The 26,796-nt window shown below is 39.4% G+C and overlaps 1 protein-coding gene across 18 annotated transcripts in view; it reads right to left on the bottom strand.

Annotated features, from left to right (window-relative positions):
- Positions 1–26,796, bottom strand: part of PLEKHA6 (pleckstrin homology domain containing A6) — a 273,958-nt gene that overhangs the window by 56,296 nt on the left and 190,866 nt on the right. For 12 of the 18 annotated variants that reach the window (XM_068269629.1, XM_068269622.1, XM_068269617.1 and 9 more), the window contains 11 exons: positions 26,306–26,719; positions 22,472–22,964; positions 17,806–17,892; positions 15,836–15,889; positions 9,607–9,684; positions 7,372–7,440; positions 7,196–7,276; positions 3,468–3,617; positions 3,104–3,199; positions 2,093–2,204; positions 1,817–1,956 (listed from right to left, as the gene is read on the bottom strand). In XM_068269629.1, coding sequence (XP_068125730.1) covers positions 1,817–1,956; positions 2,093–2,204; positions 3,104–3,199; positions 3,468–3,617; positions 7,196–7,276; positions 7,372–7,440; positions 9,607–9,684; positions 15,836–15,889; positions 17,806–17,892; positions 22,472–22,964; positions 26,306–26,719 — 1,774 coding nt within the window. The remainder of the gene's footprint in view (positions 1–1,816; positions 1,957–2,092; positions 2,205–3,103; positions 3,200–3,467; positions 3,618–7,195; positions 7,277–7,371; positions 7,441–9,606; positions 9,685–15,835; positions 15,890–17,805; positions 17,893–22,471; positions 22,965–26,305; positions 26,720–26,796) is intronic. The other 6 variants (XM_068269627.1, XM_068269634.1, XM_068269628.1 and 3 more) reach the window with 5 other exon arrangements.

Here is a 26,796-nt window from a genome sequence, read left to right as displayed (position 1 = left end):
TGCATTTCTCCTATACAGTTACCTTGTATATATGTTTATGGCACATTAACTATGAAATGAACTTTGCAGACAAAACATGAAGATATGAACATTTCTGGTAAACTATAGCAGTAAAATTCATCACTAGAGCATAAAATGGAGACATATGTAGCAATATCACAGCATTTGATGTAACTCATTATCCTAATTTAATAAACAGTGCATGGAGCAAAGCACACTAATCCATTGCAACCAATGAGAATTTACTTCAAGCTGCCATACACTGCAGGGCACATTTATTAGATACCAGTACAGGGAAAACTGGCACAAGACTAGTAGAAGTGAAGCAGATGCCCAAATCAAGGATTCTGTTTGTGTGCTCTGAGCAACTGCACTATGTTTGTATTCGTTTGTTCCAAATTTTATGAATCTGGTATTAATATATTCCACCCCCTTTGTTTTTAAAGTGGATCTCCAGCCTGCAACTTAAAATCTAGCAGCGTTCCTGAAAAAGAAAGTTATAGTTACCTGTGCTGCCTTTTCCCTTAAAGCTGTCCCGAAGACCTTGAATCACCTGACTTCCACTGCATGGCCCACCTCTCCTTTCTCCCTGGAGATAAATGCCAAGATGTTTACCCCACTTAAGTCCATCCAGTAAACATCTTGCTGTTTTTCTTCGGGGAGGCGGAGCCACGTGCCAGAAGTCGGGGTATTTGGGATTTTCGGGACGGCTTTGAGGGAGAAGGCAGGGCAGGTAACTATAACTATCTTTTACAGGAAGGCTGCTGATGTTTAACTGCAGGCTGGAGCTCCACTTTAAGTAGATCGGGGGTGGTTTTCCTGGTCTACCACCTTGCACCCCTTGATATTAGATTGTACTGCAGCTGGGATAGCCTTTACTGATTAGTGTTTGATTGATTAAAAGATCGTAAATCAATCAAAATGACCTTAAATCTAATGTCCACTTTGTTGCTACTGATACTGCACTAAGTACATAGTGCTTCGCTCCTTGCATTATTTAAAAAACTATTTACAACACAGTAATAAAATCTCAGAAAACAACTGACTTTACTTTGGAAGATACTGCCAGACTATTTTATTTATAAAGTGGCTAAAAACAGGAGAACATGGAGAGTATCGCCCGGGCTCCTATCACTGTAGCCAATATTTGACAATTCATCAATTTATTATGCACTGGTAAGTCATTCTGCTGCTTATTCTATGCAAGTCAGCAGTGTTTAAGCATCTCTCAAAACTTTATTTCCTGCGAACATGCTTTTTTTTTTACAGTTTTTTTTCAATAATTTTCTAAGCTTCTGATTTACTTTCAACCACACATCGGCTTCTCAGGCAAAAAGGGGCAAAATTATAAAGCTCAGGTTATTGCTACTTTTTAAATTGGCTACTTAGTCTGATTTATGTTTAGTACAAACTCTGGTTAGTTTTTCTTAGTTTTATAGTATCCTTAAACAAAATGATCTATTTGAATGGTCGTTTTGAAAAATCTATTAAAATAGTGATTTTAATTAAAAAGGACTATTCTGAAGCATAAAACAATCAATTTATTGATAATGAGTTTCAGAAAGATTAGTTTGAATTTGTGGTAATCAGTGGAGTGGATTGGTGCTAACCATTCAGTTTCTACCACTTCCATCAATTCAATAAATTATTTAGATCAACTGATCATTTTGTGACTGACACAATACAAGACAGGTCTGATTTGTCACTTAATTAACATTTCAGCATCAGTAAGACAGTTTTCATAAGAGGCTGTAACTAAACAGTTTAGAACTTGCTAAAAAAAATGTCAACGTCTTATGAGATGACGTCTACTTACCTCACTTGTGGTATGCTTAGTTGGTGATCCCTGAGAACCTGAGATGAGTGAGAAGGGGCTGAGGGGGCTAGTGAGACTGGCAGAGCTCAGGGGGCTGGCTGGACTGTTAGAACTGAACGTTGCCGATGGCCCCGCGACTACTGTGAAGAGGAGAAAAACATGTCAATTGAAAAACAAAAATACATTAGAAATATATGAATAGTCCAATGACTGATCATTTCACCTCATTCTCCATCAAATTCACATATCTATTGGGATTTTTTTTAACCCCTTTACCTCTGTGTTTGGCTGTGTCTGTACCCCTAGAGGGGTTATTCTTTCTTAGTCCTTCAATAACATCTTGAATTCTCCAGATTTCTCTTTGAATGTGTCTGTTCATCATTTCATTCTAAAGAATTGACAGAAGGGCTTCAAAAGTAGCTCTTAATCAATAATGCAAATATGTTACATTTTAAGTTTTGTTTTTACAAGGATACGACAGGGTCTCAATTGTTTTAACAGCTTCATATGAGAATACAACAAGGTCCCATTTTTTAAACAGCTCCCTGTCTTCAATTGCAACTGACTGTCCTAAAGCTGGACACATAGCTAACAATCACTCACATGTAATAGGATGCTGCAGCCACAGCTTATGTAATGTGCGGGCATCGTGGAGGTTTGTGGAGAGGGCAGAGTCTACGTAATGGAACAACATATTTTGGAGCCTTCTGAAGCCATTCACTGGGCTGGGAAATACATTTAATGGGGCACCTATGATGGGCTTTACATTTTAGGCGGCTTATAAAAGAAAGGGACATTTTTAGAAAGAAACATGAAATGGCATTCAAATTTTGTAGGTCATGTAATAGAATACAAATTTAATAAGATAACTTTTGAACAAATGCTAGTCCTATGATCCTTAACCACCAATTTCTGAAGAGAAAGGCTCAGCTCTCGGTGGCTTCTCACACAGTCAAAATGGCAGAGTTAGCAGGTTGGCAGTGTCATCTTTAGACAGTAACTGCTTCTGCCTTATACCATGTTCCTTGATGTAATACAAGCTCTGCCTATATGCAGAGACCACAAAGCCATATTTAGGGGAGGGACTGAATAAACCATTTTATCAAGGAAACTAAATTAGTTTTACGGTAAAGGTACTGCAAAACTGGGGCTTTACGGTCATTGGAAATATTAACTCTTCAGTGAGCCAAAGCATGAAATTAAAGTCTGGACAAACATAATTTGTATTAATTGGTAAATAATTATTTATTATTTTACTTTAGCAAGTATATTAATATTGTTCCTTACCTGTAGGTTGAGATTTAGCTGCTCCCACAAATGATCATGCAAAGCAGATACTTCTCCCTCCAAAATCTCATACTCCATAGTGCTATTATTTAATGCCTGTGGAGAGAAAGACATTGGACTAGCTTCCTTGCAGACCTGATCTTTTAGTGATATACAAGTATACATATGGTGTATTTTTATGATTATTGATGGACTATTTCATTGATCTGCAAACTTGGCTCTTAAGCTGTTAAGGAACTACAAGTCCCACAATGCATTTGCCTTTATGAATCTTTTGGGACTTGTAGTTCCTGAACAGCTGGAGAGCCAAGTTTGCAGATCACTGGACTATCTGATATAAAACTGGTTCCCTTTCATTTCTTACTGTAGTGGCCTGTGACAATTCCACCCGTATGCTGATCAGCTGGTTTTGTAGTGATTCTTTCCGATGAAGTAACTTCTCCGGAAATGCTGTCTGGCTGCCAAACATCTCCATCTCCTGGTGAGTTCCCATTAGTGCGCTCTCCAGACTTTCCTAACAAGGTGAATTGAATCAGTCAGTCCCGTAACAGATAACATGACTATGAATACAACCAGAAACGCATTCGATTTTTTTCAAAGAGAAAAGACAGAATTTATATTAGTATTTGAGCAGCTACCGTAATAACCTATTAAATTTTGGGCTAATGGAGATTCCCCAGTTCTAAGAAAATGTGAAATAGCATCAATTTTTAAGCAGGTCATAACTAAGCATGCGCACCTATTTTTTTTTTTAAAGTTTTTGCTGCTTCTCTGTTTACTTACATTCAAAACTGCCTATCACCAGTAGTTTATCTTGCCAGTCTTCTATAAGTGGGCTGTGCAGCTCCCAGCTTACCTTATGCTAGGCCTACACAGGTTGAATACAGTCAGGCCAATCAGCTCCTCTACCTTTTGGAAATCAGTTGGATAGTGGTCATTTTTACACCTCACTGCACATTTTGGGCCACATGCAATTCACTTTTTCACCTGAGTTTTCTCCAAGGTGATATTTTTACAACTTAAAATAAAAAGCCTTTTAATCACCAGCAAGCAAACAAATACTCAAAAAATGTGTTTTTTTTTTAATTGGAATGCACGTTCAGATAAAACAGTATAGTTGTGGTAAAAGGGATTCAAGGAGTTGGGAGCACAAAAACCCCTTCACAAAAATGCAGGTAGTCTAATTTTGCTCCTCTTGCCGAAATGTACATAGTTTATGTGTTGATGCCCATATGTCAGTACTATATACACAGGATAATATGTTCTTTGAAGTAAAATTAACAGATCATGGGCAGGTTTGTTTAATCTTGATGAGGTGGGTGCATTAAAGGCAAAGAACTGATGGTTATACAATTGAATATGAACAATATGTTAAACTTTCCCGGATACAAAATTGTAACACTGCTGTTTTGATGTTATGCCTTTTTCACCTGAAATAAAAACGTTTGGTTTAAAAAAAAAAAAATTAAGTAATTTTGACCTACTTTTTGGTACATTTTACATTGCAACATGCTAAAATGTTATTTTAAATTGAAGATGAAAATGATCTCCTAGGAGAAAACTCAGGTGAAAAAGTGATTTGGATATGGGCCTTAGGAGATAATTTTTCATCTTCTATTTAAAATAACTTTTCAGCACCCTGTAACTGAAAAAGTACCAATAAGTAAGTGAAATAGTACGTTCAAAAATATTCTGAGTATTTTCTTACTTTTTGGTGGCTTAAAGGGCATTTTATTGATAATGTGTGAAAATAATCACCTAGCTTAGGACAAAAAGTGAATTGAATAAGGGCATTCATTTCAATAGATTTCACAAAAAAACTATCAAGCGTCGAATGACCAGCAAGCACGGTACCACTTCATGTGATGCAAAACAATGCGACCATCCGTCCACTGCTGCCCCTCCCCAGTCCACTAGCTTAGAGATTTTCAAACCTCTCCAACCAAACTTTTATGATCGGTAAACTGCCTGAAATTAACTGAAAGTGAATTGATCTGATATGTTAGGAGCAACAGATGTAAAGCAGATTTGATCTACGTGATTAAATCTTCAAAAAAAAAATACTTCTGCCTAGATTTACACTCATGGCTTACATCCAGAACCTCTGGTGTATAGCAAGCCTATAGCTTTAAATTGTACAGATATATCGACCCAACACACAGACAGCCTGTTTCGAACTGTTGGTTCTCCTCAGTACATGGCAGGGATTGATATGGCTCTATGGGAGAGGGCTTGGACCAGTACATCAGAATTGTACTGGTCCAAGCCCTAGCCTAGCAATAACCATATTAATCAAATTGGCATTATTTGAAACTCAGCTACAGCCATAACTTATTTGTTAGGTCTGGATCAAGCAGCATTCTAAAGGTTATAAAAACATGAAAGAAATTTACTAACACTTTTCAAACCTATCCAAAGGTTTTGGTGGAGTTGTTTTCTTTAAAAGTTATACTTGTTCGTTAAAAGGACGATTCAGTTACAACTCTAAGAGTAAGAGACAGAACTTGTTTTACACGTGTTGTAGCACCAATAGTAGCTGGTGTCAAATAAATCAGTTTCATGGTTTGTGAACATTTATTTTTGCCTTTGATGTGCATTACTGGAGAACTTTGAACACTTTAAATCTTAAATAGAGGGTGTGACTTTTGAATGAGAGCTTATCCTCCTGCCATGTCTTAGAAACATATTTTACAGCTGTAATTAGTTATTAAAATTATTAATTATGTTATAACATCCTTTATAACGCCAAGTCAAGCTTCCTTTCTGTATTTTAAATATTAAACCATTTTTGTTTTAAAATACTTTACCTGGCCTACAGATGCACCCCAAAAAAATAGTTACTTAAACAAAAACATTACAATATTTTTTAATTAGTAATTAAAACTTTAAAAAGGGAATACAACCCGTGCTAGCAAATAAGAAATGGGAAAAAAAATGTTACAAATAGTTAAGCATTTTTTTTTTACTAGAGAAAAAGCCCAAGCCCCTCCAACCACTTTTGTTTCCAGTCCAGTGTTCAGTGTCAGAGCAAGGATAAGCACACATGATGACAAGCTATGTATCAGGCATGCTATGAAAAGCACCAATACTGTACACTATGAAGTAAACCTTAATAAAATAGTAATGTGGGAACAGAGGACAGAGGAGTCATTTTGGGCCTTGGGCATGTCTAAGCACTTCTTTTTCAGTTGGGCCATTAGATCCTAACAGACACCAGAGGTCAAAACATGCAAAATCTGCATTCATCCAGCCGTTGGGTTATGCTAGTTTGACTGGATGGCTTTCATACAACACTACCTCAGAAACAGTCCACAGAGTACTGAAGTATTGCCTAGAAAAATACAAATTTGAACTTCTCTTGTGCTAGGTGCATAACACTGCTATATTACTCTCTTGTTATGAATAACATCTTATCCATGTAGGCAAAACATTTCCCAAACTGTCCAAATAAGCTTTAATATTCAAGACAAAGAACTGAAACCTCATACAAAAAGGCCCCTGGGTTGCAAACTTGGTGGGTGTATTAAGAGGGCACCATGCGTCAGCATGGCAGGGTGTAGACTAGAAAGTATATGATACTGATAACCAAGCTGATTAAGGGCTCTGGAAATCACAATGTGATTTTGATATGATTTTGTGGCAATTTTGCTGTGATTCTTACCATATGTTAGGAACACAAGGAGAACACAGTAAAAAAATGCAGCATGCAGGACTTGCATTGAAATTGCATCGCAATCAAATCACAGCAAAATCACATGTAATGTAAAATTTTTAGATTTCCATTCAAGATCTATAAACCTGATGATAATGCAAAATTGTATTCAAATCCCCCTGCTGTGTCGATGTATGGCAATGGGGATTCAGATGCAATGGTAGTATTTTTGTCATAAGCAGCCTATTGATTTCAATGGGCTATCATTTCACTTCTGTGTGTGTGGGGGGAAATGGAGCAAATTACCCTTAGTGGAAACGAGGTCTAACTAGCACATGAAAAATGTTCAGTAATATAGCTTACAACAAAAAATATACAGAAGTGAAAATAAAGGACATTTTAAAGCAAAGTTTTCCTTAAAATGTAAAGGATTCTCTTACCTTCTCAGCTCTGAGTTGCTGCACCAGGCGGTCTTGCTCTCGCACCACTTTGTGCTGTTCGCACAGTCTGCCCAAGAGTTTCTAACACAAGAAGAGAGTATCAGGTTATCATCTTGCAGTTTCATAATTACACCCAAAAAAGTGTGGATTAGAACAGCCGCAAATTAAGAACTTACATCAGTGTCTTGCTCATTAAGCTTGTAGCTTTGTAATGCCTCTCTGTAAGGATCTGCATATGGGGAAACCTAAGTAATACAGATATTCTGAATTACACTTGGCTCTTGGTATGCGGAGTATGCTTTGGACAAGAAAAATTCTATAGCATGCACTGCAGCAACTGGGTGACCTATGCAGGATAGACTTATAATCTGAAACCATGTGTAATGGAGCATTAATTATTATATGTATCATGGCTGTCGAACATCTGATCAGTGAATATTATATCATACATGCGGTGAATATATGCAGTGAAAGTGACACCATGGAATTATTCTATTTTATTCCCACCTCAATCCTACACATATTTAAATCCATTTCAGACATGGCATTTTTACAAGTGGGGGATGCTTTCTATGGTGCAATAAATAAGAGCGCACAACAACTATACAAGCCATTGTAGTCTGGGTTTACTGATGTACTAGCATGTTGGCACACTGTTATAGCATGTGTTTGGACAATCCATTTAGCCTATAATCATTATTACCCCCAAATAAGTTTCCATTAACAAATGTACTGGGTAATGCAAAGACGGCAGCCACTTCAGGACATGTCCTGGTGAGAGGTTTGCAGAGTGTGACCATATTCATTATGGGTGAATGTGGCCAGAATTTGGGAATGGACTCATGTAGGATGTGAGACACGTTCAGCTGGGATATGATTGGTTATAGATGTACTACTTTATGTGCTGAGTTTGTGGTGGATAGGAACAAGCAATGTACTACAAGAAGAATATTGGAGGACTAATATGGTAGTGTGAGTTTGTAGATATGTAAGTGAGTAAGTGAGGTGTGCTGCCCCTTTTCTAGACAAAAATACTTCTGCGCAGTGAGGTGGGAGGAGGCAATGCTTTTACAGACAGAGAAGAAATGTGCCACAGAGGTATAAAAAGGAGTGTCAGACAGACAGAAAGGAGTGATATGCTGCAGACAGAAGAGGGGAGGCATGTTCTGCAAACAGACAGAATGCAACCTGTTGCCTACCAGTGCATCACATTTAAATTGGAGCTTCGACTAAACAATTCCTGGTCAAAGGAGCAAAGCAGGAAGTTCAAGGAAATATCCCCAATGGGAGGGTAAATTCCACCTGAAACTGAAGCTTGTCACTGAAACAGGTGCCCATTTAAATATTTGTCCAGACTTTACTACTGGTCCAGCAACACAAACAACTCACCTCCTTTCAGTAAACATGTCATAAGGACCAAAAGCGTGGGGACAGTTCACAAAGGAGGACAAAGGAAAAAGTAAATGGCTGTTGGCAGGTCAAATCCTCCACCACGCTATCCACAACACCGGAAAAAAAAGTTGTACCCAGATTTCCATTTTAACCGTGTCTGCCTCCTTACCGAGCCTATGATGTGGCCACCAGTACAAATCTTTTTAGTTAGCTATACTGAACCCCAAACTACAGCTTTTCCTTTGCTTTCTACAATTAACTCCCAGGACCAGCACTTCCTAAGTACTTAGTGGAACCCAAGGCATTTGCTCTAGTTTCATGCTTTTGCTATTCAAATGCCATTTATCAGACTACAGCAGAAACAGCAGAAGGAAAGGCGCTTTGTCTTGTGTCATCAGGTACCAACTATAAAGTCTTCTCAGGGTTTTTGCTACTGGTAGAGAAAGATCCTTGTTCTGGTCCTTTGTAGCATTCTCATATTTGTCTGCTCTGACTACTGATTTTGTTTGCACTGTAACTTGTTACCTACCTCTAGCTGTTTGCCACCAGCTGATGAATCTATTTGTCCCTGTTTATCTGAACACCACCTGCTCCAACCACTGCTTTCACTAATTTGCTCCTTGTTGACTTAGTCCCTGAGTGGTTCACCATGAGTAGTCAGTACAGGGGAAAATTGTGTAACCTTAGAAAATTTGGTAGGGGTTACTAGTGAAGTCCAAACACTAGTTAACGGCTTAGGGGAACCTATGCCAGCAGGTAATACCACAAAGGTATGAAAGTACCTAAACATGACAATGTAATGTAAGTTCATGCAGATGGCACTAAAGCAATTCTTGTAGCCATGATCAGATCACATCCTAGCAAAATGAACAGTGATTACAAAATATGGCAAACTACAATTAATGCTATAATGTCAATGTAATTCTATGTCCAGAACAGTAACATCATGATCTGTCACACGAACAGATGAAAATGGGTTATGTCATGCAAGGTGGAGTGACAACAAAGTGCTCTCTTACTTGCATGAAGATCTGGGCTCTGGGGGAAGAGTGTACCATATTATTCACCATGCTGATTAATGTCTCACTCTCACTCATCTGCAGCAGGTGGTGAGGGGGAAACACAGGATGAGGACATATATATGGACAGAAAAAGCAATTCCATAGGATCTAAATGTCAAAGTATGTTTTTACTACTAGCCCTGCATTCTAATGTGTACTATCAATCCAATTACTGATATTACTACTAATTACATATGTGTTCTTTAATATATTCATTAATAAAAATAATAAAAGAAGAAATTGTTTTAGAAATCTGGAGCTTCTGGTGAAAATTGAGCATGTTACTGCAGTACGTATGCTTCACAAGATTATCACTCTGCGAAACTGATTCCTATGCTTGTAAGTCTGCTATGAAGATTTTGGCATATGGACTATTCCTGAACATGGTGCTCCATAATTCAAGTACATATTACAGCCAAAAGCCATTATCAGTATGGAAGATTGTTTAAAAGACTGCTTTTCTTTACATTTTAAATATATTGATGACTTGTGGCCCTAAGCACTGCCTCTGCCACAAAACAGAATGCTCATAAACTGGAAAATCTTTACCTTCTGAAGAAACATATGGCTGCCTCAGTCTTCAAAATAATTATCCAAATAAGATGTAAATGTGATATATTGTAAGAAGAAGACTATCATTCCAGTTATGTTGAGTAAAGCATACCAGACACCAGGCACACAATTATTCAGATGCAATCAATTCCACAGCTTCAGATCAAGCAATTCCAGCTTGATGGCAGGAGCAACATAACTCTTTTTAAAGATGGGGCAATGTTTTTTTTCTTTGCCTAATTCAAAGACACTGCAACAACCTACATGTTTTGTTTTGGGTTTTCTTTTACCCCGGCAATGACTACTTGTCTCTATCTATTATATCAATATTGTTTTCTCATTATGGAAGCAAGAAACCGCTCCATATATCTACAGTGGCTTGCAAAAGTATTCGGCCCCCTTAAAGTTTTCCACATTTTGTCTCATTACTGCCACAAACATTAATCATTGGAATTCCACGTGAAAGACCAATACAAAGTGGTGTACACGTGAGAAGTGGAACGAAAATCATACATGATTCCAAACATTTTTTACAAATAAATAACTGCAAAGTGGTGTGTGCATAATTATTCAGCTCCCTTTGGTCTGAGTGCAGTCAGTTCCCCATAGACATTGCCTGATGAGTGCTAATGACTAAATAGAGTGCACCGGTGTGTAATCTAATGTCAGTACAAATACAGCTGCTCTGTGACGGCCTCAGAGGTTGTCTAAGAGAATATTGGGAGCAACAACACCATGAAGTCCAAAGAACACACCAGACAGGTCAGGGATAAAGTTATTGAGAAATTTAAAGCAGGCTTAGGCTACAAAAAGATAAAAAACATCCCACGGAGCACTGTTCAAGCGATCATTCAGAAATGGAAGGAGTATGGCACAACTGTAAACCTACCAAGACAAGGCCGTCCACCTAAACTCACATGCCGAACAAGGAGAGCGCTGATCAGAAATGCAGTCAAGAGGCCCACGGTGACTCTGGAAGAGCTGCAGAGATCTACAGCTCAAGTGGGGGAATCTGTCCATAGGACAACTATTAGTCATGCACTGCACAAAGTTGGCCTTTATGGAAGAGTGGCAAGAAGAAAGCCATTGTTAACAGAAAAGCATAAGAAGTCCCATTTGCAGTTCGCCACAAGCCATGTGGGGGACACAGCAAAATGTGGAAGAAGGTGCTCTGGTCAGATGAGAACAAAATGGAACTTTTTGGCCAAAATGCAAAACGCTATGTGTGGCAGAAAACTAACACTACACATCACTCTGAACACACCATCCCCACTGTCAAATATGGTGGTGGCAGCATCATACTCTGAGCGTGCTTCTCTTCAGCAGGGACAGGGAAGCTGGTCAGAGTTAAGGGAAAGATGGATGGAGCCAAATACAGGGCAATCTTGGAAGAAAACCTTTTGGAGTCTGCAAAAGACTTGAGACTTCCAGCAGGACAACGACCCTAAACATGAAGCCAGGGCAACAATGGAATTATTTAAAACAAAACATATCCATTTGTTAGAATGGCCTAGTCAAAGTCCAGATCTAAATCCAATTTAGAATCTGTGGCAAGATCTGAAAACTGCTGTTCACAAACGCTGTCCATCTAATCTGACTGAGCGGGAGCTGTTTTGCAAAGAAGAATGGCCAAGGATTTCAGACTCTAGATGTGCAAAGCTGGTAGAGACATACCCTAAAAGACTGGTAGCTGTAATTGAAGCAAAAGGTGGTTCTACAAAGTATTGACTCATGGGGCTGAATAATTACGCACACCCCACTTTGCAGTTATTTATTTGTAAAAAATGTTTGGAATCATGTATGATTTTCGTTCCACTTCTCACATATACACCACTTTGAATTGGTCTTTCATGTGGAATTCCAATAAAATTGATTCATGTTTGTGGCAGTAATGTGACAAAATGTGGAAAACTTCAAGGGGGCCGAATACTTTTGCAAGCCACTGTAAGTACAAAAAATACAGTTCAAATATGAAACTGACCATGTGCTTTTACAAAGGTCAACCAAAATATCTCGATTATTCTGTGTCTGACAGTCTCCTACTTCTAATTCCAGGGAAGTCATTGTGATGTGGGAAAAGAGCTGCTGCTGCTGCCATGCCAGAGGACGTTCCTCAGCACAGAGTAAGCAACTGTCTTCAGGTTTCTCAGGTAGGTTCTGGTAGGTAGGTAGGGACCGGAGACAGACATCAAATTCATATGAAAGTATCGCTTAGGTCTGTTTTGCACCTCAGATTGTATTTCACAGATAGTAATGTACCTTAACTGCCTCGCTATCTGCATTTTGAGGGCCCCTAATGACCCTGTTAATACAATGTAAGCTTCCTACTACTGTCTTTCTTCTGCTGTCAGGTGCCCTGAAATAGCAAAAAAAGCTGAAAAAGGTCTGTGGTTAATTGCAGAGTGTAGTTATGTTTAAACATTCGATTATGACAATGGAAAATCAATGGCCATTCAAAAAGTCATGTGATTTTAAAGCGTACATAAGTGTAACAAAGTGGTTGAGATTTTATACTATGGTGAACATTATTTTACATATCCTACCTGAAGCCCGTGTAGTGATAAGGAGAGTGCATTTAGAGGCAGAGTGACTACCTCAGAGGCACTGCTGACCCACCTAACTGAGGGGTCTATGTATTCCAGTGAGTGTCCCACAGTGTCGGTCGTTAATGTTGTGTTTTATTTTCAATTCTGGATCATTATTTCTCACACACCTGACACTGCCCTGCTACTAGGCTGACTGGTCTATTGTGCACTAGAGGTCTGTATTTATTCCTGTGTTTCAACTGAGAGGCACACCACCACTGATATTCCCTGCAGTTTAAGGGGACTGTCAGCACTGTACTTTTGTTCTTATAGTTACTTTTGGTTGAGTTTTTTTTAACATGTTTTACCCCAAATCCGGCCCATTTGACTGAAAAAGAACCACTTTCTTGAGTGTAGGGTTAAATCCAACAACCCATCAGCATTGGCTCTCTATATACACGGCAGAGCCTTCATGAATTGGAGGCAGAATACTGCACTCCCATATGAGTCCACATTAAGTCTTTTTTTAACATTTACTTTCAATAAAAGTAAACAAAGTGTCACACAGTGGAAGTCCAGGTAAATTCCAGCCTCCAAATGCACTGGTGTGAAAACACAGCCATGGTAATCCCAAGAAGATAGAATTCTCACATTTTAAAAGTCATAACAAATGTTGGTACTTATCCGTTAGCCGGGCGCATCCTCTAGGTGGCGATAATTACTATTCCTCCTCCAGGCCGACATGGATAGTAGGGAAAGATGTAAGTCTGGTGGAGTTTTGTCGCCACCTAGAGGATGCGCCCGGCTAACGGATAAGTACCCAAATGTTTATAAACGGCTCCAGTGTGGAGAATAAGGTGGCATAAGGAACAGTTTGAGGAAAAGATACAAAGGACGAGTAAAGAGGTTTTTTGCTGTTGTTTCAGCCACAGCAAAAAATACAATCGGTTTTATGGAATTAAAATCTATAAAAAATTCAGTCACTCCAAGAAACAATAGCCCCTGGAAGATCTTAATAGCTCAATTTACTAAATTTAGTCATATTCTTTGTTTGTTGAGATACCTCTGAGCCCACACAAGATGACAAAGGCTTTCAATTCTCCAAACCCTTATGCTAGGTACACACGATACAATTTTCAGACAGATCTACTGTCAGATCGATTATTTCCGACAGGTCCGATCTGATTTCCAATTGATTTTCTAATCAACTTTCAGTTCACTTCTATGGAAAATTGATTGGAAAATTCATCGGAAATCAGATTGGACCTGTTGGAAATAATCGATCTGACAATAAATCTGTCAGAAAATTGTATGGTGTGTACCTCGCATTAAAACAAAGTTGCCAAGATTCAAACAGTTTGTAAAATGACACTGCTGTGCAAGTGTGGGCATAACAAGGTGCCTGTGATACAGGGAGCACACTTATCTGATTTGTACACGTTTTGCTGTACGCGTAGTTTTGCCACATTGACTATTGTGGTCAATGGCTTGCTCTGGAATCGCACGTCGTTCGTGTTCATTCACATCCCGCGTTCATTTTTCAGCTTTTTTTGCACAAAGCATGCATTCACAATTACAATGTATTCCACCACATCAAAAAGGAATGTAGAAAATTGTGTGCGGGGAAAAATGCAATCGCAAACGCAGAGCCGTTGGAACCCTGAAATTGCAGGGAACAACACTTCAACAATTTTGCTCCCTGCCTAGGTAATTAATGTAATTAAAGAGAACCACAGATCTCCCATGATAACGTTTTTTTACTTACCCGGGGCTTCCTCCAGCCCCATAAGCATGGATGCATCCCTCGCTGTCCTCCCGTTGACCTCCGTTCGTCCGCAATAAGCACCGACTTTAACTGGCTCAGTCAGCTCCAGTCTGGGTCTTCTGCGCATGCGCGGACTTACTGACGTCCCTGAGCCAGATACCGGGGCTGATTGTCGCTAAACGGAGGACAACTGGAGGACGGCGAGGGATGCATCCATGCTTATGGGGCTGAAGGAACTTTATCATCGGAGGTCTCTGGTTATCTTTAATTTATAAGCTTGTGTTGTGTGCTCAGGAAGCTTCCTATGTCTAAGTGTTAACTGAAAGTCTTGACTTTTATGAGGGAAATATGACAAGTCTTGGGTTCATTGAAATGTGTTTTTTGCGCGATAGATAGCTGGCTAGATAGAGAAGAATATGGTGTGCAACAAAAGCAACTTTCAGGCAGCTTGTAGTATCTCTAGCAACACTGGCAAACCTGAACTAAACCTTCTTTGCCTTATGTCTGGGGTAGGGAGTGGAGGAGTGCAGGGAGTCATTGCCAACCACTAGCAGAACAGAGGAAGTAGGATATCTCAAAAATTTAATGTTTAAGAAGCAAACTACAACTACTTACAGTATATACTCCTGGCTCAGAGGAGAACATAGAAATAGCTTTTATTTAAAATAAATATCCAGAGTTTAGATTCACTTTAAACTGCAGCATGAGCACTGCAAATCAAAAAGACTTGCTTTCATCTTTAAGCAAGAACTTTACTAATCTATTCCTATACATGGCACAAACTATGAATAGTACACATGGCACAAGGTATGAATAGTACACATGGCACAAGCTATGATTAGTACACATGACACAAGCTATGTTTAGTACACATGGCACAAGTTATGATCAGAGGGATGAAATATCAACCTACAATTGGTATTTTATTTTTCATAAATACTAGATAATTATGGTGGACACTAGACTACTTTACAATTTCTACCGTCTACCAGGGACTCCAATGGTGAGATCACTGCAACTATGCTGCCAGGCATACGCATTTAGAACATTAACAACTGGCATTTTGAGAAAGCTTTAGTTATACTTTAACAATTATGTGAATTCAACAGGAAAAGTAAGAACATGGCCAGGCTGCAGGGCAGCACCCACAATTCCAGTGTGCTAGAAAATATTTCAGCAGTGATCTCACCACTGGAGTTCCAAAATTATCTCACAAGCCAGTGGGTAACTCACCACAAAAAACTGCACCTATAACAGAAATATTACTTTTTGATGGCCCAATTTTTGAACTGTAAGAGATCTATAGACACCTAATAAAAAGATGGATGGGGCTCTGACATCCTACCTGCTGATCCAAAAAATCAAGGTGCCTCTGTAACTGCAGATCTAACATCTCATCCTGAAGGTAAGGGGAAGCAGCAGGAGACAAACAAGGATTAAAAAGGCAAAGCAAAGTGCATGGCAAGCAATGAACCTTCTATTCCCACAAATACTGGCAAACATCTTCATCGTCAGCAAGTGCAGGGGAACTGAATATTAAGCAAATCGCAGGCATATGCGTAAAAAGTGCTAAAGCCATGCAAAGGAAAAGAAAAGGAAACAACCAACCAATACATCAGAAGGTTTATTCACTAAACTTCATAAAACCTGCCATGCCCATATACAGCACAGCAATTTTACCCGTGTTTACACAATATAACGTCCTTTGTGCACATAGTGCAACTCACGTTATACCCAAAGTGCAGTTTGCTTCTATAATGCAAATTATGCTATTTGCATAATATGTTGCTTGCGTAAACACGGGTAAGATTGTTGTGTGCTGTCTGCGCATGGCAATTTTACCATAGTTTGGTGAACCAACCTCCCATGTCACATAAATAATACAACATGGAACCAATGCTACATATTTTAACATAACACGGATCTAATGCTACATTTCTAGCATGCAATAGACTAGAAAATAAAGAGAATAAACACAAAACACCCAGCAAGTGAGGAAGATGATATGGAGGGCATTACATCCATTATCATCCCCCTTAACCATCGTAAACTGGCACCACCAACCATATACTTGTTTATTATGTTTAGAATGATAATATAAAAACTAACTTTACTTACAGGCTAAAACTAAAATCCAAAATGTAAACACAAATATGAGAGGCCAACCCAAAAGGTTAATACAACCCTTAAACAGCTGAGCTGCCACTGTGTACCTCAGTACTATGGTTAACAAAGTGCTGATGACACAGGGCTGCTACAAATCTATATCAAATGTACACCAAATTGTATACATTTTGTAGCAGCCCTGTGTCAGCAACTATTTGTTGTCCCTAAAACTAAAATCCTCCAGGAAAAAGTACTGATGTATGTAATGTAAGATAGCAATATAGCAATCCAGCAACAAAGCAGTTACAGTCAGCTGAACGCTATGGTTTCTTCATATCTAATCTGCAAGTGTCTGTAGAGTGACTGAATTTCGATCGATTTTTTGAATTTCTAATAGTTTTTTAAAATTGTTTTTTTTTTTTCAGATTGATTTTTGTTCATTTTTTATGAAAATCGATAAAAAATGATCGAAAAAACGAAAAAAAATCAATTAAATTCAGATCAGACAGGTTGGAAATAATCAATCTGTCAGGTAAATCTGCCAGAAAATTGTATGGTGTGTACCTAGCATTAGTTTATACTGCATATCGTTGTCCTTTTATGTTTACTTAGGTTTGTTTTTTTTTAAAAAAAGCTGTGAGCTTTAGGTGGGCAGGAGTGGGGTGAGATTTCTCTATTTATGGCTCATATACTGGGAACTCCCTCTGGCTGGCTACCGACCTGGGGGGATATTTGAGAACCTTTTAGAATCCGGATTCAAGAGAATTTGTGATTTGTCTCATCCTTAATTAAAACTAAAAACATATTTTACTATTTTTCATTATTATTATGATATATTTATTAAGCGCCGGCATCTACCAACGCACTTTACAGAGTCCATAGTCATGTCACTGTTTATTAATAAAGCAGCAGCATCAAAAAGCTCAAGTTCGGCACAAAAGGAAAATATTACATAAAATAATTATAAAGGGTTGAGGATGCTTACAAATATTACATTTAGCTATACATGGATTAACTAAACAAAAGCAAGACATAAAACAAACATAACAAACACATAAATGCGGGACAAGGACAGGGAAACCAAAGAGGCTACAGTGTTACAGAGAGGTCACCAGTGAAATGAACCTATCACAGTGCACTGCATTCTGAAGTCCAATTTAACTGCCTCCTAACATTCTACTCCTCTAAACCCAAGCAGCAGCAACTTACCATTTTGTCATGAAGAGGAGGGGACTGCGGGTAGCCGTAAGAGTACACTGCAGATGGCAAAGAACGTCTTTCTCCCATACAGTCATACTTCGGAAAGAGATAGAGAATTTGCACATTAAAATGTAACATTTTCAGATGCACAGTTTTCCTTTTCAGTACTTGACAATTGTGTAAAAGACCTGGGACCTACTAGAAGCGATTTTGCTGGCGATCATCAAAGCGCTACACCAGTGCATCACTATGGGGGGGAGGGGGGGAGGGGTTCCACAAGCAGCGATTGTAAAATGTTGCTTGTAACATTTTGGGAGAGATCCTGGAGCAATTGCATTAGTGACTACACTAGCCAATGCGCAGTGAAATTGTGGTACTTCTGTGATTTGGCAAATCATGGTGCTTTGCAATTACGCAAAGCTCCCATAGTAGGTCTAACGCCAAAGTGTCCATTTACCTATTTTTCTTATTTATACTTGAAATGTTTTGTGTGTTTTTAATGGTTTATACAGAGATGGCAACTACAACTCACCTACTGTAAGCCAGCACCTATTCAGTGAGGAGTTTCTTGGGCAAGTCTCCTTAACACTGCTACTGCCTACTGAGTGCGCTCCGGTGGCTGCCTTGCAAGCTCTTTGAGTCCGACAGGAGAAAGGCGCTATACAAATACTGCCATTATTATTAATATTATTACTGTACAACAGTTTTCACAGCAGGTCATATAACAGTATACAGATCAGAGAGCACGTCTTCTGATTTATTTTAATGTGCAAAATGTTTTACAACATTTAAATTAGTGCTGGATGCCCTGTGAGAAGATTAAAAAATTAACTTTAAAAAAAAATCAGAACCTATTTTGAAAATCGATTACCTTATTTCTGAAACCCCTATTGTGAATATTGTTTTTTTTTTTTTTTTTTACATATTAAGCTTATATGTATCTTAAAGGGGGTTGTAATGTCCAAAAATAAAAATAAATTGCCAAAAATAGATAGTGCCCCAAAATATACATACCCCCCCCCCCCTTTATTTTTCTTAATTTCTTTTTTTTTTTTAACCTGGTCTGGGTGCCTTTGCCTAACTGCATGAACTGTGCAGTGCCTGTAGGTTTGTGAGAAGTTTGGGGTTTTTTAGCTGCAGTGATAAACTTATCTCAACAGGTAAACCTCAGAAAACTTCCTATTTCAGATAAGATGAGGACACTATGACCCGATGGTAATTTAACTCCTCCTGAAGAGTTTACACAGTGACAATGTGACAAAGTGTCAATGTAATGTTTGCTGTGGGAGGGACAGTAAGCTGGGGTAGTAGGGAGGGAAAATTAACACTGGGTTTGGAAAAAAAAATAGGACACAAGTTAAATCACTTTTGGCATCACAGAAAAACAGTAAAGATGGAAACCAACAGAAATATTCTTCTATTGTTCATATAATATTTCAGATAAATCTGACAATGAAAGCTAAAGCACAGGATAGAAAAGCTAAATAAGTCATTTCTTATTGGATTATTATTATTATGGTTAATATGTGCTTTTATCATAAGACTGTGAAAGAATACCTTAAATTCATTTATGAAATATGTTGATATTGTGGAGAAATATGGGCATTTTTCTGACACCTTTTTGTTCTTTAGGCCCTCCACCTTTTAATTCGGGTCATAATTTAGTACAAAATATTAAATGGTGTTGGACTAGTATGGCATCTGCTTACAGCAAACAAAAATGTATACAGTTATATCCCTTTGGCCTAATGCTGGGTACACACGATACGTTTTTTTCGGTCGATTTTCCGTCCGAACAATTCTCCGCTCGATTCTCTTATATTTTCTTATCTACTTCCATTCACTTCTATGAGAAATCGAGCGGTAAAACGATCAAAAGCAATATCGGACATGTAGGAAATTATCTATCGAACCATCTATCTACCGAAAAAAACGTATGGTGTATTCCCAGCATTAAACCTTGTTACACCTTAGCAACACAACAGACAGCTAGGAAGAATGGGCGGATTATGCAAACATTAACATAAATGCAGCACACTAATTATTTCCCTGATCCTTAACACCCTGTGCCACCTTCAGGCACATTCCACTCTGAAAGAGACCTGAAAATGCACAGAATGCACGGCATTTGGATACATTTGACAATCCTGGCAGAAGCAAACTTTGGTCAACCTTACTACAGACAACACTTTGTTAACACTTTTTTCAAATTAGACATTAGGGCCAATAAATCATAGAATCTAAGAAAAATATATATATTAGACCTCTAGACTAATGTTCAATTGTTCTATGTGGCTCCAGCAAGCGAAAGCTTCATAGTTGTGTACTGCATTGAGTAATACAAAGTTAGCAGCAGCAGAGAGATTAAAATTATAACAGACTACAGATTCCTGACCTGCTAACAAATAGTGGAAGCTGGAAAGCAGTTACCATAAATGATTCATAACAGTTAGACATCAATCATCTTCCTGGTCTCATAATGGATGGCCACGTTAACATCTGAGCAATATCTGATCCAATTTAGCCAGTTATATTCAATCTATCTCAAACTCATACAACACAGTTGCTAAGATTTCACACAATCAGGTTGCCAATCAAATAAAAGGTAATACAACAGATAAAAATAAAACTTGACTAATAAAAATGTATTTACAATATACAGTAAAACCTTGGCTTGCAAGGAACTTGGTTTGCAAGCACTTTGAAAGACAAGCAACATTTTTTATGAAATTTTGACTTGATAAGCAACATCTTGATATACAAGCATAATACGTATTCGCACGCCACACCAGCATAACTGAATCAATGGCTCTTCTCTTTTTGGCCTTACGGGATTGTACTGAGTCTGAGTTTAGCAAGTGTTCAATATCACATTTCTGTGAAATCCTCAAAGTAGGCAAAAGGCAGTGACAGTGTGGGATTGAGGTTTGTCATAGCCTTGCACTGCATCGGGACATACATAGCTTGCGGCTGCAGCAGGGAGCTCGATATTGGACAAGATTTCTGCTGAAATCTGGTCTAACAGTAAATGGTGCAGTGTGGTAAAACACATAAACGATAGTTATCTTCCAGATATCGTTCATATACCTGATCTACCACAAATCAGTATGTGGGCTGCTAAAGAAAGTCCATCTACATTTTTTTTCAATGTTATAGTAGGTGGTAGAAAGTGTGCATTCTTTTCTTTGTGAGAAGCTCTAAGTAGCTATGGTACCACAGCTAGAAAGACTTTAGTACTCATTATAAACTGGCTCTGACTAGTGTTAATGGCTGACCATACAGCACAAATTTTTAAAAAATCTGTCTTTGCTACAAAAATGAATCCGTCAGGACCAATGTTTGTGCAGAAACAGTGCAACTACATACAAGTATATTTTATTACTGCATAATGGGCTCTATTCACAATAAGCAGTTCGGTAAAATCATTTTGGATGGTAAAATACCTCATGCGGTATTTTACACTTTTTTTTTCCAAATTCACAGAGGCAGAAGTTTGGTAATTTCCCGAACAAACATGCCTCAATTCACTAAGCCCTGGTCGGTAAGCGTCACTTACCAGCCTTCTAGCAGGGCAGCAAGCAGGCAAGGAGTTGTGTGTGTGACTCGGAGGTTTTCCGGACTGTGCATACGGTCATCCCGACCACGTACATTTTCATTGATCTGTGCTGCGTGGGCTCTCCAGCCCGCAGCACAGATCAGGATTGCTGCAGGGCGATCAGACTTCCCCCCCTTTTTTCCCCACTAGGGGGATGTCCTGCTGGGGGGGTTCACCCTCCGCCAACCGACATGGAATGGCCGCTCGAACGAGCGACCTGCCGACGCCTATCGGCGTTAGGCGATCGTTAAGTGGTTAAATGTGCTGCAGCCACCAGGGGGAGCTCTTCTGTGTGCTATAATACAAATATGCACATTTAAAGGGATGCAGGGATGCCCGCAGAATTGGCAGCTTCTTCTGCTTTGATACACTGAAAGACCCACCGGCATCCCTGTTACATCCAATCAGAATGAGAAGCAGGCTGTGTGGCTCTCCATATTGGCTGCCTGGCTTTCCCCAAAAGCTGTCTGTCAAATCTATCACACAGAGACAGCATGGGGAGAGCCAGTTATCGGCTGCTGTGAGCTGGAGAAAAATACCGAACACTTTTGTCCGGTAAATGACATGTGGAAATCTTTGTGAATTGACATTTCCCGAAGGTAATTACCGCACAAGTTGGTAATTTACCTCACTAGTTGGGAACTGTGATTTTGTGTGCAGGGATGGGTTTAGTGAATTGTAACTTGGGAAGGTGATTGGTAAAATCATCTGTTTTCAGCATTACTGAATGCGGTAATGCTTTGTGAATAAAGCCCAATGTGACAAAACACTAAATTATAAAAGTTGGAATTTGATTGGTCCATGTTCAAGCTGCATACATTTGCATAAAATATTTGCATAATTCTGCATGAACTTGGAATTATTTGCTTCTCATTGATCAACCGTAGATGAAATCTGTGACAAATCGTTGCATCATTGCTGTTCACCCTCCTTCATATCAGGGTTGTATATTTTTGCTAAAACTCTTTTTTTATTACCTAGAAACAATATAAAGCCCGGGAACTGGAGAAGTAACCTTGGGAATACAATTTCCTATTTGAAAGCACGCATAGGCATTTGACAATTTGTCACAACACTTACTTTTGGAGAACTTATAGAGCGCCTCATGGTGTATGCAGCTGGTTCTGCAAAGCTTTCATTCCGAGATGCAAATCGAGCACTAGGGGAGCGCACAGGAGAATAGACTCTTTGACGATTGCTGTAGGCCCCTTGGCTAGGAGAGCGCGGTACTGAACGAGAGCGAGGCTGCAGGGAAAGGCGACGGAGAGATCCGCATGCTGCATCTGCCTCCTGGTAATACAAAACAGGACGAGGAGCCCACAGTTCTACTGGTCGTCCGTAAACATTAGGGTCCTTCCAGTCCCGCGTCTGATATGACGCTCTGTTAGGAAAGACCTGCTGCCTGTCCTCCAAGTCCCACTGAGGTATAACTCTATCAAAAGCTGACACAGAGCAAATGCTGTCAGGCCGTGATCCTGCTGGAGTGTAGTACTGATAGCCATCAGAATACTGTGGAGGGTACCGAGAATAGTATTCAGACATGTGGTGCGCATCTGGGAAATATCTGCTTGGGCTGTTGGGAAAAAAAACATTTACAGAAATCAGAAGTAACCGTAATGAAAATATATTTTTGTATATTCACTTCTGTTGTTTAACAGAAATCGAGGATTTTGCATTTGGGCTTTTAAGAAAAATGATCTCTACTCATCACATAATTTTATATACAGGTAATCCCCAACTTACGAACCCCCGACTTAAGAACGACCCGCCAATAGGAACGGCATGGATTCAGTGTTTCCATGGAGACAAGTCTAACATTTTTTTTTCCAAATTGGACTTGTAGTTTTTGAGAAAATCGATGTTAAAAATTTCAAAGAAAAAATGGCTTTTAAACTTGTGTAAGCAGGTACAGAGGTCAGAGGTGACACAAAAGGGGACACTGGAGGCAAGAGGGAGGCACAGAGGAGGTACAGGGAACAGAAATGGCATAATGTTCCGACTTAAGAACAGATTCAGGTTAAAAACGAACCTACAGTCCCTATCTCGTTCGTTAACCGGGGACTACCTGTACTGTACATTTAAAGCAATGCAGTTTACATGTTTGTATGATAACTTTATTACAGCTGGTTTCCAATGCAATAAAGAATCAATCAATGAAATACCACACAAATCCAGATTCAGTCTTTGGAATACCTCCTGAGATAAAAGCTTTGTGAACTGACATTAAGGGCTCGTTCACACTGGAGGCGTTTTGTGTTTTTATTAAGCGTTGGTGATTTTCAAAATTGCCCTGGAAGCGCTTGTGCAATGATTCTCTATGAGAGTTCACATCTGAGCGGTTCGTTTCCGATCCGCTCAGCAAAGCACTGCCTTTTTTGAAATGATTCCGCCTCAATGGAAGGTATAGGCAAAAAGCAAAATGCTCACAAAATTGCTTTGTGTAGCGATTGCGTTCACGTTTTTAAGAAGAAATACATTGTATTTATTCTTTTCCAGATCAAAGAGTTCACTTCCTTCTTGTGAAAAACGCTTAGAAAAGCTCACCCAAGCGCCGGGAATCGGAAATAAAAATTGTGTCAGAAATAACAAAACGCTAATGCAACGCAATGGGAACGAGCCCTTAGAATGTGTTATTCTGCTATTGCAAAAATAAGCCAGTGCAGAAATAACTCTTATCTAACGAAGCATTCCTTGTGAACAGAGCCCCATATCTTAAATATAATAAACTGCTACAATTATGGAGCAGACCCAAACTAAGGATGTGCCTACAAGCACAGGTATTGTCAACCTTAGGTATTGGAAATATCGGGCACTAAAAAGTTTAACCAACTTTAGCATGCGGCTATAAGATACTCAAGTCTCTCTGCTATATGTACTTTTTTAAGTGTACCAGAGCTGAGTGAATATGAAAAATCGATACTTACCCAGGGCTTCCTCCAGCTCCATAAGCCCTTCTGAGTCCCTGGCCGTCCACCTGCAGTCTGCATTCAGGCCCGATCAGCCCCAGTAACAGGCTCAGTGGCATCAGTCATGACCTTCTGCATATGCGCAGACCTCCCACACATGCGCAGAAGGCCACGAATGATGCGACTGAGCCTGTTGCTGGGGCTTTTCGTCGCTGAATGGCAGAACGCGGGAGGACAACAAGGGACTAACACGTGCTTATGGGGCTGCAGGAGACCCGGGTAAGTATCGATTTTTCCTATTCACTCATCACTGGTTTACTTTAAAGGAGTTCTGTTGATCTTTTAAAAAACAAAATCTGCCACTTACCTGGGGCTTCTATCGGCCCCCTGCAGCTGGAATGTCCCGCGCTGTCCTCCTCCGATGTGCCGTTCGTCGCCACTGGCGTAATTATCCGTCTAACTAGATGAATAGAAGTGCGGCTGCACGGCCGTGCACGTGCTCGCTACCGTGCGTGTCAGCGGGAGCTTATTGCGCAGGCGCAGTACAAGAAAACTTCGTACTGTGCCTGCGCAGTAAGCTCCCGCTGACATGCGTGGGAGCGAGCATGCGCACGGCCATGCAGCCGCACTTCTATTTGGAATCACAGCCCATATTTATAAGGTATTAAAGAAAATTGGCCACGTTTTATTAACATTGCATAATTAAAAGAAAAAAATAGGAAAAAGGGCCACTGTTTTCCTTCTAAAAAACTGCTTAGAAATAAGTGCCAGCCAGTCCCCTAGCTGCTATAATATCAGCCCTGTAGCTTGTAGCACCAGGGTAGTAGTTCTCAGAGGAGGAATGCCCTACTACTCTTTTTTAAAAATCTGAAAACGTAAATTTGGTAGACAGTCCACAAACAATCGCATACATGAAAACTGGGCCAAGTTGCTATTTCACTATTGTGAAACAAAATGTCATATAATAAAATAATAATTTAAAATATACTGTATGTACGCATTCTTATAAGAGGTACATCTGTTGTAGAGTAAAATGCACTATCATTTTTTTCTATATCCCTGTTACAGTAGGTATTATTAATCTCACAGCTCTAACAGATCTTGGACAAGTCACTCTCTTGATTGGGGATTCTCAAAGTTTCCTTAAAGCGGATCCGAGATGAAAAACTAACTATGACAAGTAACTTGTCTATATATCTTATGTACAGTTTAGATGGTTTAAACAGCAAATCTGTCTGCATACTGCTTTAATAGAATATGATTATTTCTTACTGTGATACAATGACAGCAGCCATGTTGTTTGTAAACATTACACAGAGGCAGGCTTATCTGCACCATCAGCACTCAGACTGAAAAAACCTAATCCCCCCCTCCTCCCCTCTGCCTCTGAAATCTCTGGCTAGTAATACCTCCTCCTGCCCAGACTGAGCTCCCATGAGCCCTTGCTACTGCCAAGGCTCTCTGAAAACTGTGGGTGGGGCCTATTTAGTTTATAAGGAATTTGAATATTAAAACAAAAACAAAAAAGTATTTGGCTTGAGGAATGCCCTATAAACTATAGGAAAGGAACACAATTATGCAATGAGTAAAAGTTCATCTCGGATCCACTTTAATTCTTTTCAAAAGCAATCCCTGTACCTATACAAATATGTCAGCCAGCCTGCCCACTATTCTGACAGTTGGACTGTTCCACTGTGCTGTGGGTGTTTCAAAAATACAGGTATTCTCGATAATTCCCTATGTGGAGGTGGACTAGTCCAAAGTTTGCTAGAAAGATCAGATCAATCCTACCTACTGTAAGCAACAGCTACATAGGAAAAGAGGAATTTATAGTGCATTTCACTCTGTATTAAATGTACATCCTATATGTTTGTATACAAAGGTATTTTACATTTTACTAAACTTTGTGATAGTGGTAGATATTAGGTCTGACTTTACTATATTTCATTTCCTCATCTCTAAGCAGATATATTGCCTTTTAACACATGAATCCACCTACTCCAGTTACCTTTGCATTTCTTCTGCAGGAGCTGTAGCTCTGCGTAGATTAACCCACTGCTGTAGTTGTGACATAGAGTTTTGTCTTTGTGCCACTTTTTCTGGGTGTGTACGTGCTAAGCTTGTCCGATGCTGTCCATTTCCTTCTGGAAAGGCTTTACTAGATGGTCGACCAGGGGATGGGACAAAGTTCCACCCACTGGGCTGTGGAGGACGTTCTACTTCAGGTAGATGTCTTGAGGGATCCAGTTCTGCAGTTCTATCTGAAGAGACCCCTGAGCCATTAAATTTGGCTAAGTCATTTCTACATTCAGATCTCCTTTCCAATTTTTCAGAACCTCTTCCATCCCCTTCACCACGGCTTCGCGTTTCTGGATCATGGTCCCTCACAGGAGGAATATTTTCCATGTCCTGCCTCTCCAACCTGTAAAACATAATTGCAAGATAATCTTTAAAAGTTCAGTGTTTACATGTGTATTCATTCAAAACTGCCAAGAGCTA

Source organism: Hyperolius riggenbachi, chromosome 2 (assembly GCF_040937935.1).
Source record: "Hyperolius riggenbachi isolate aHypRig1 chromosome 2, aHypRig1.pri, whole genome shotgun sequence".
In the NCBI taxonomy this organism is placed as follows: Eukaryota; Metazoa; Chordata; class Amphibia; order Anura; family Hyperoliidae; genus Hyperolius; species Hyperolius riggenbachi.
The sequence above is the reverse complement of the archived record's forward strand: the minus strand, read 5'-3'. Positions and strand labels throughout refer to the sequence as shown.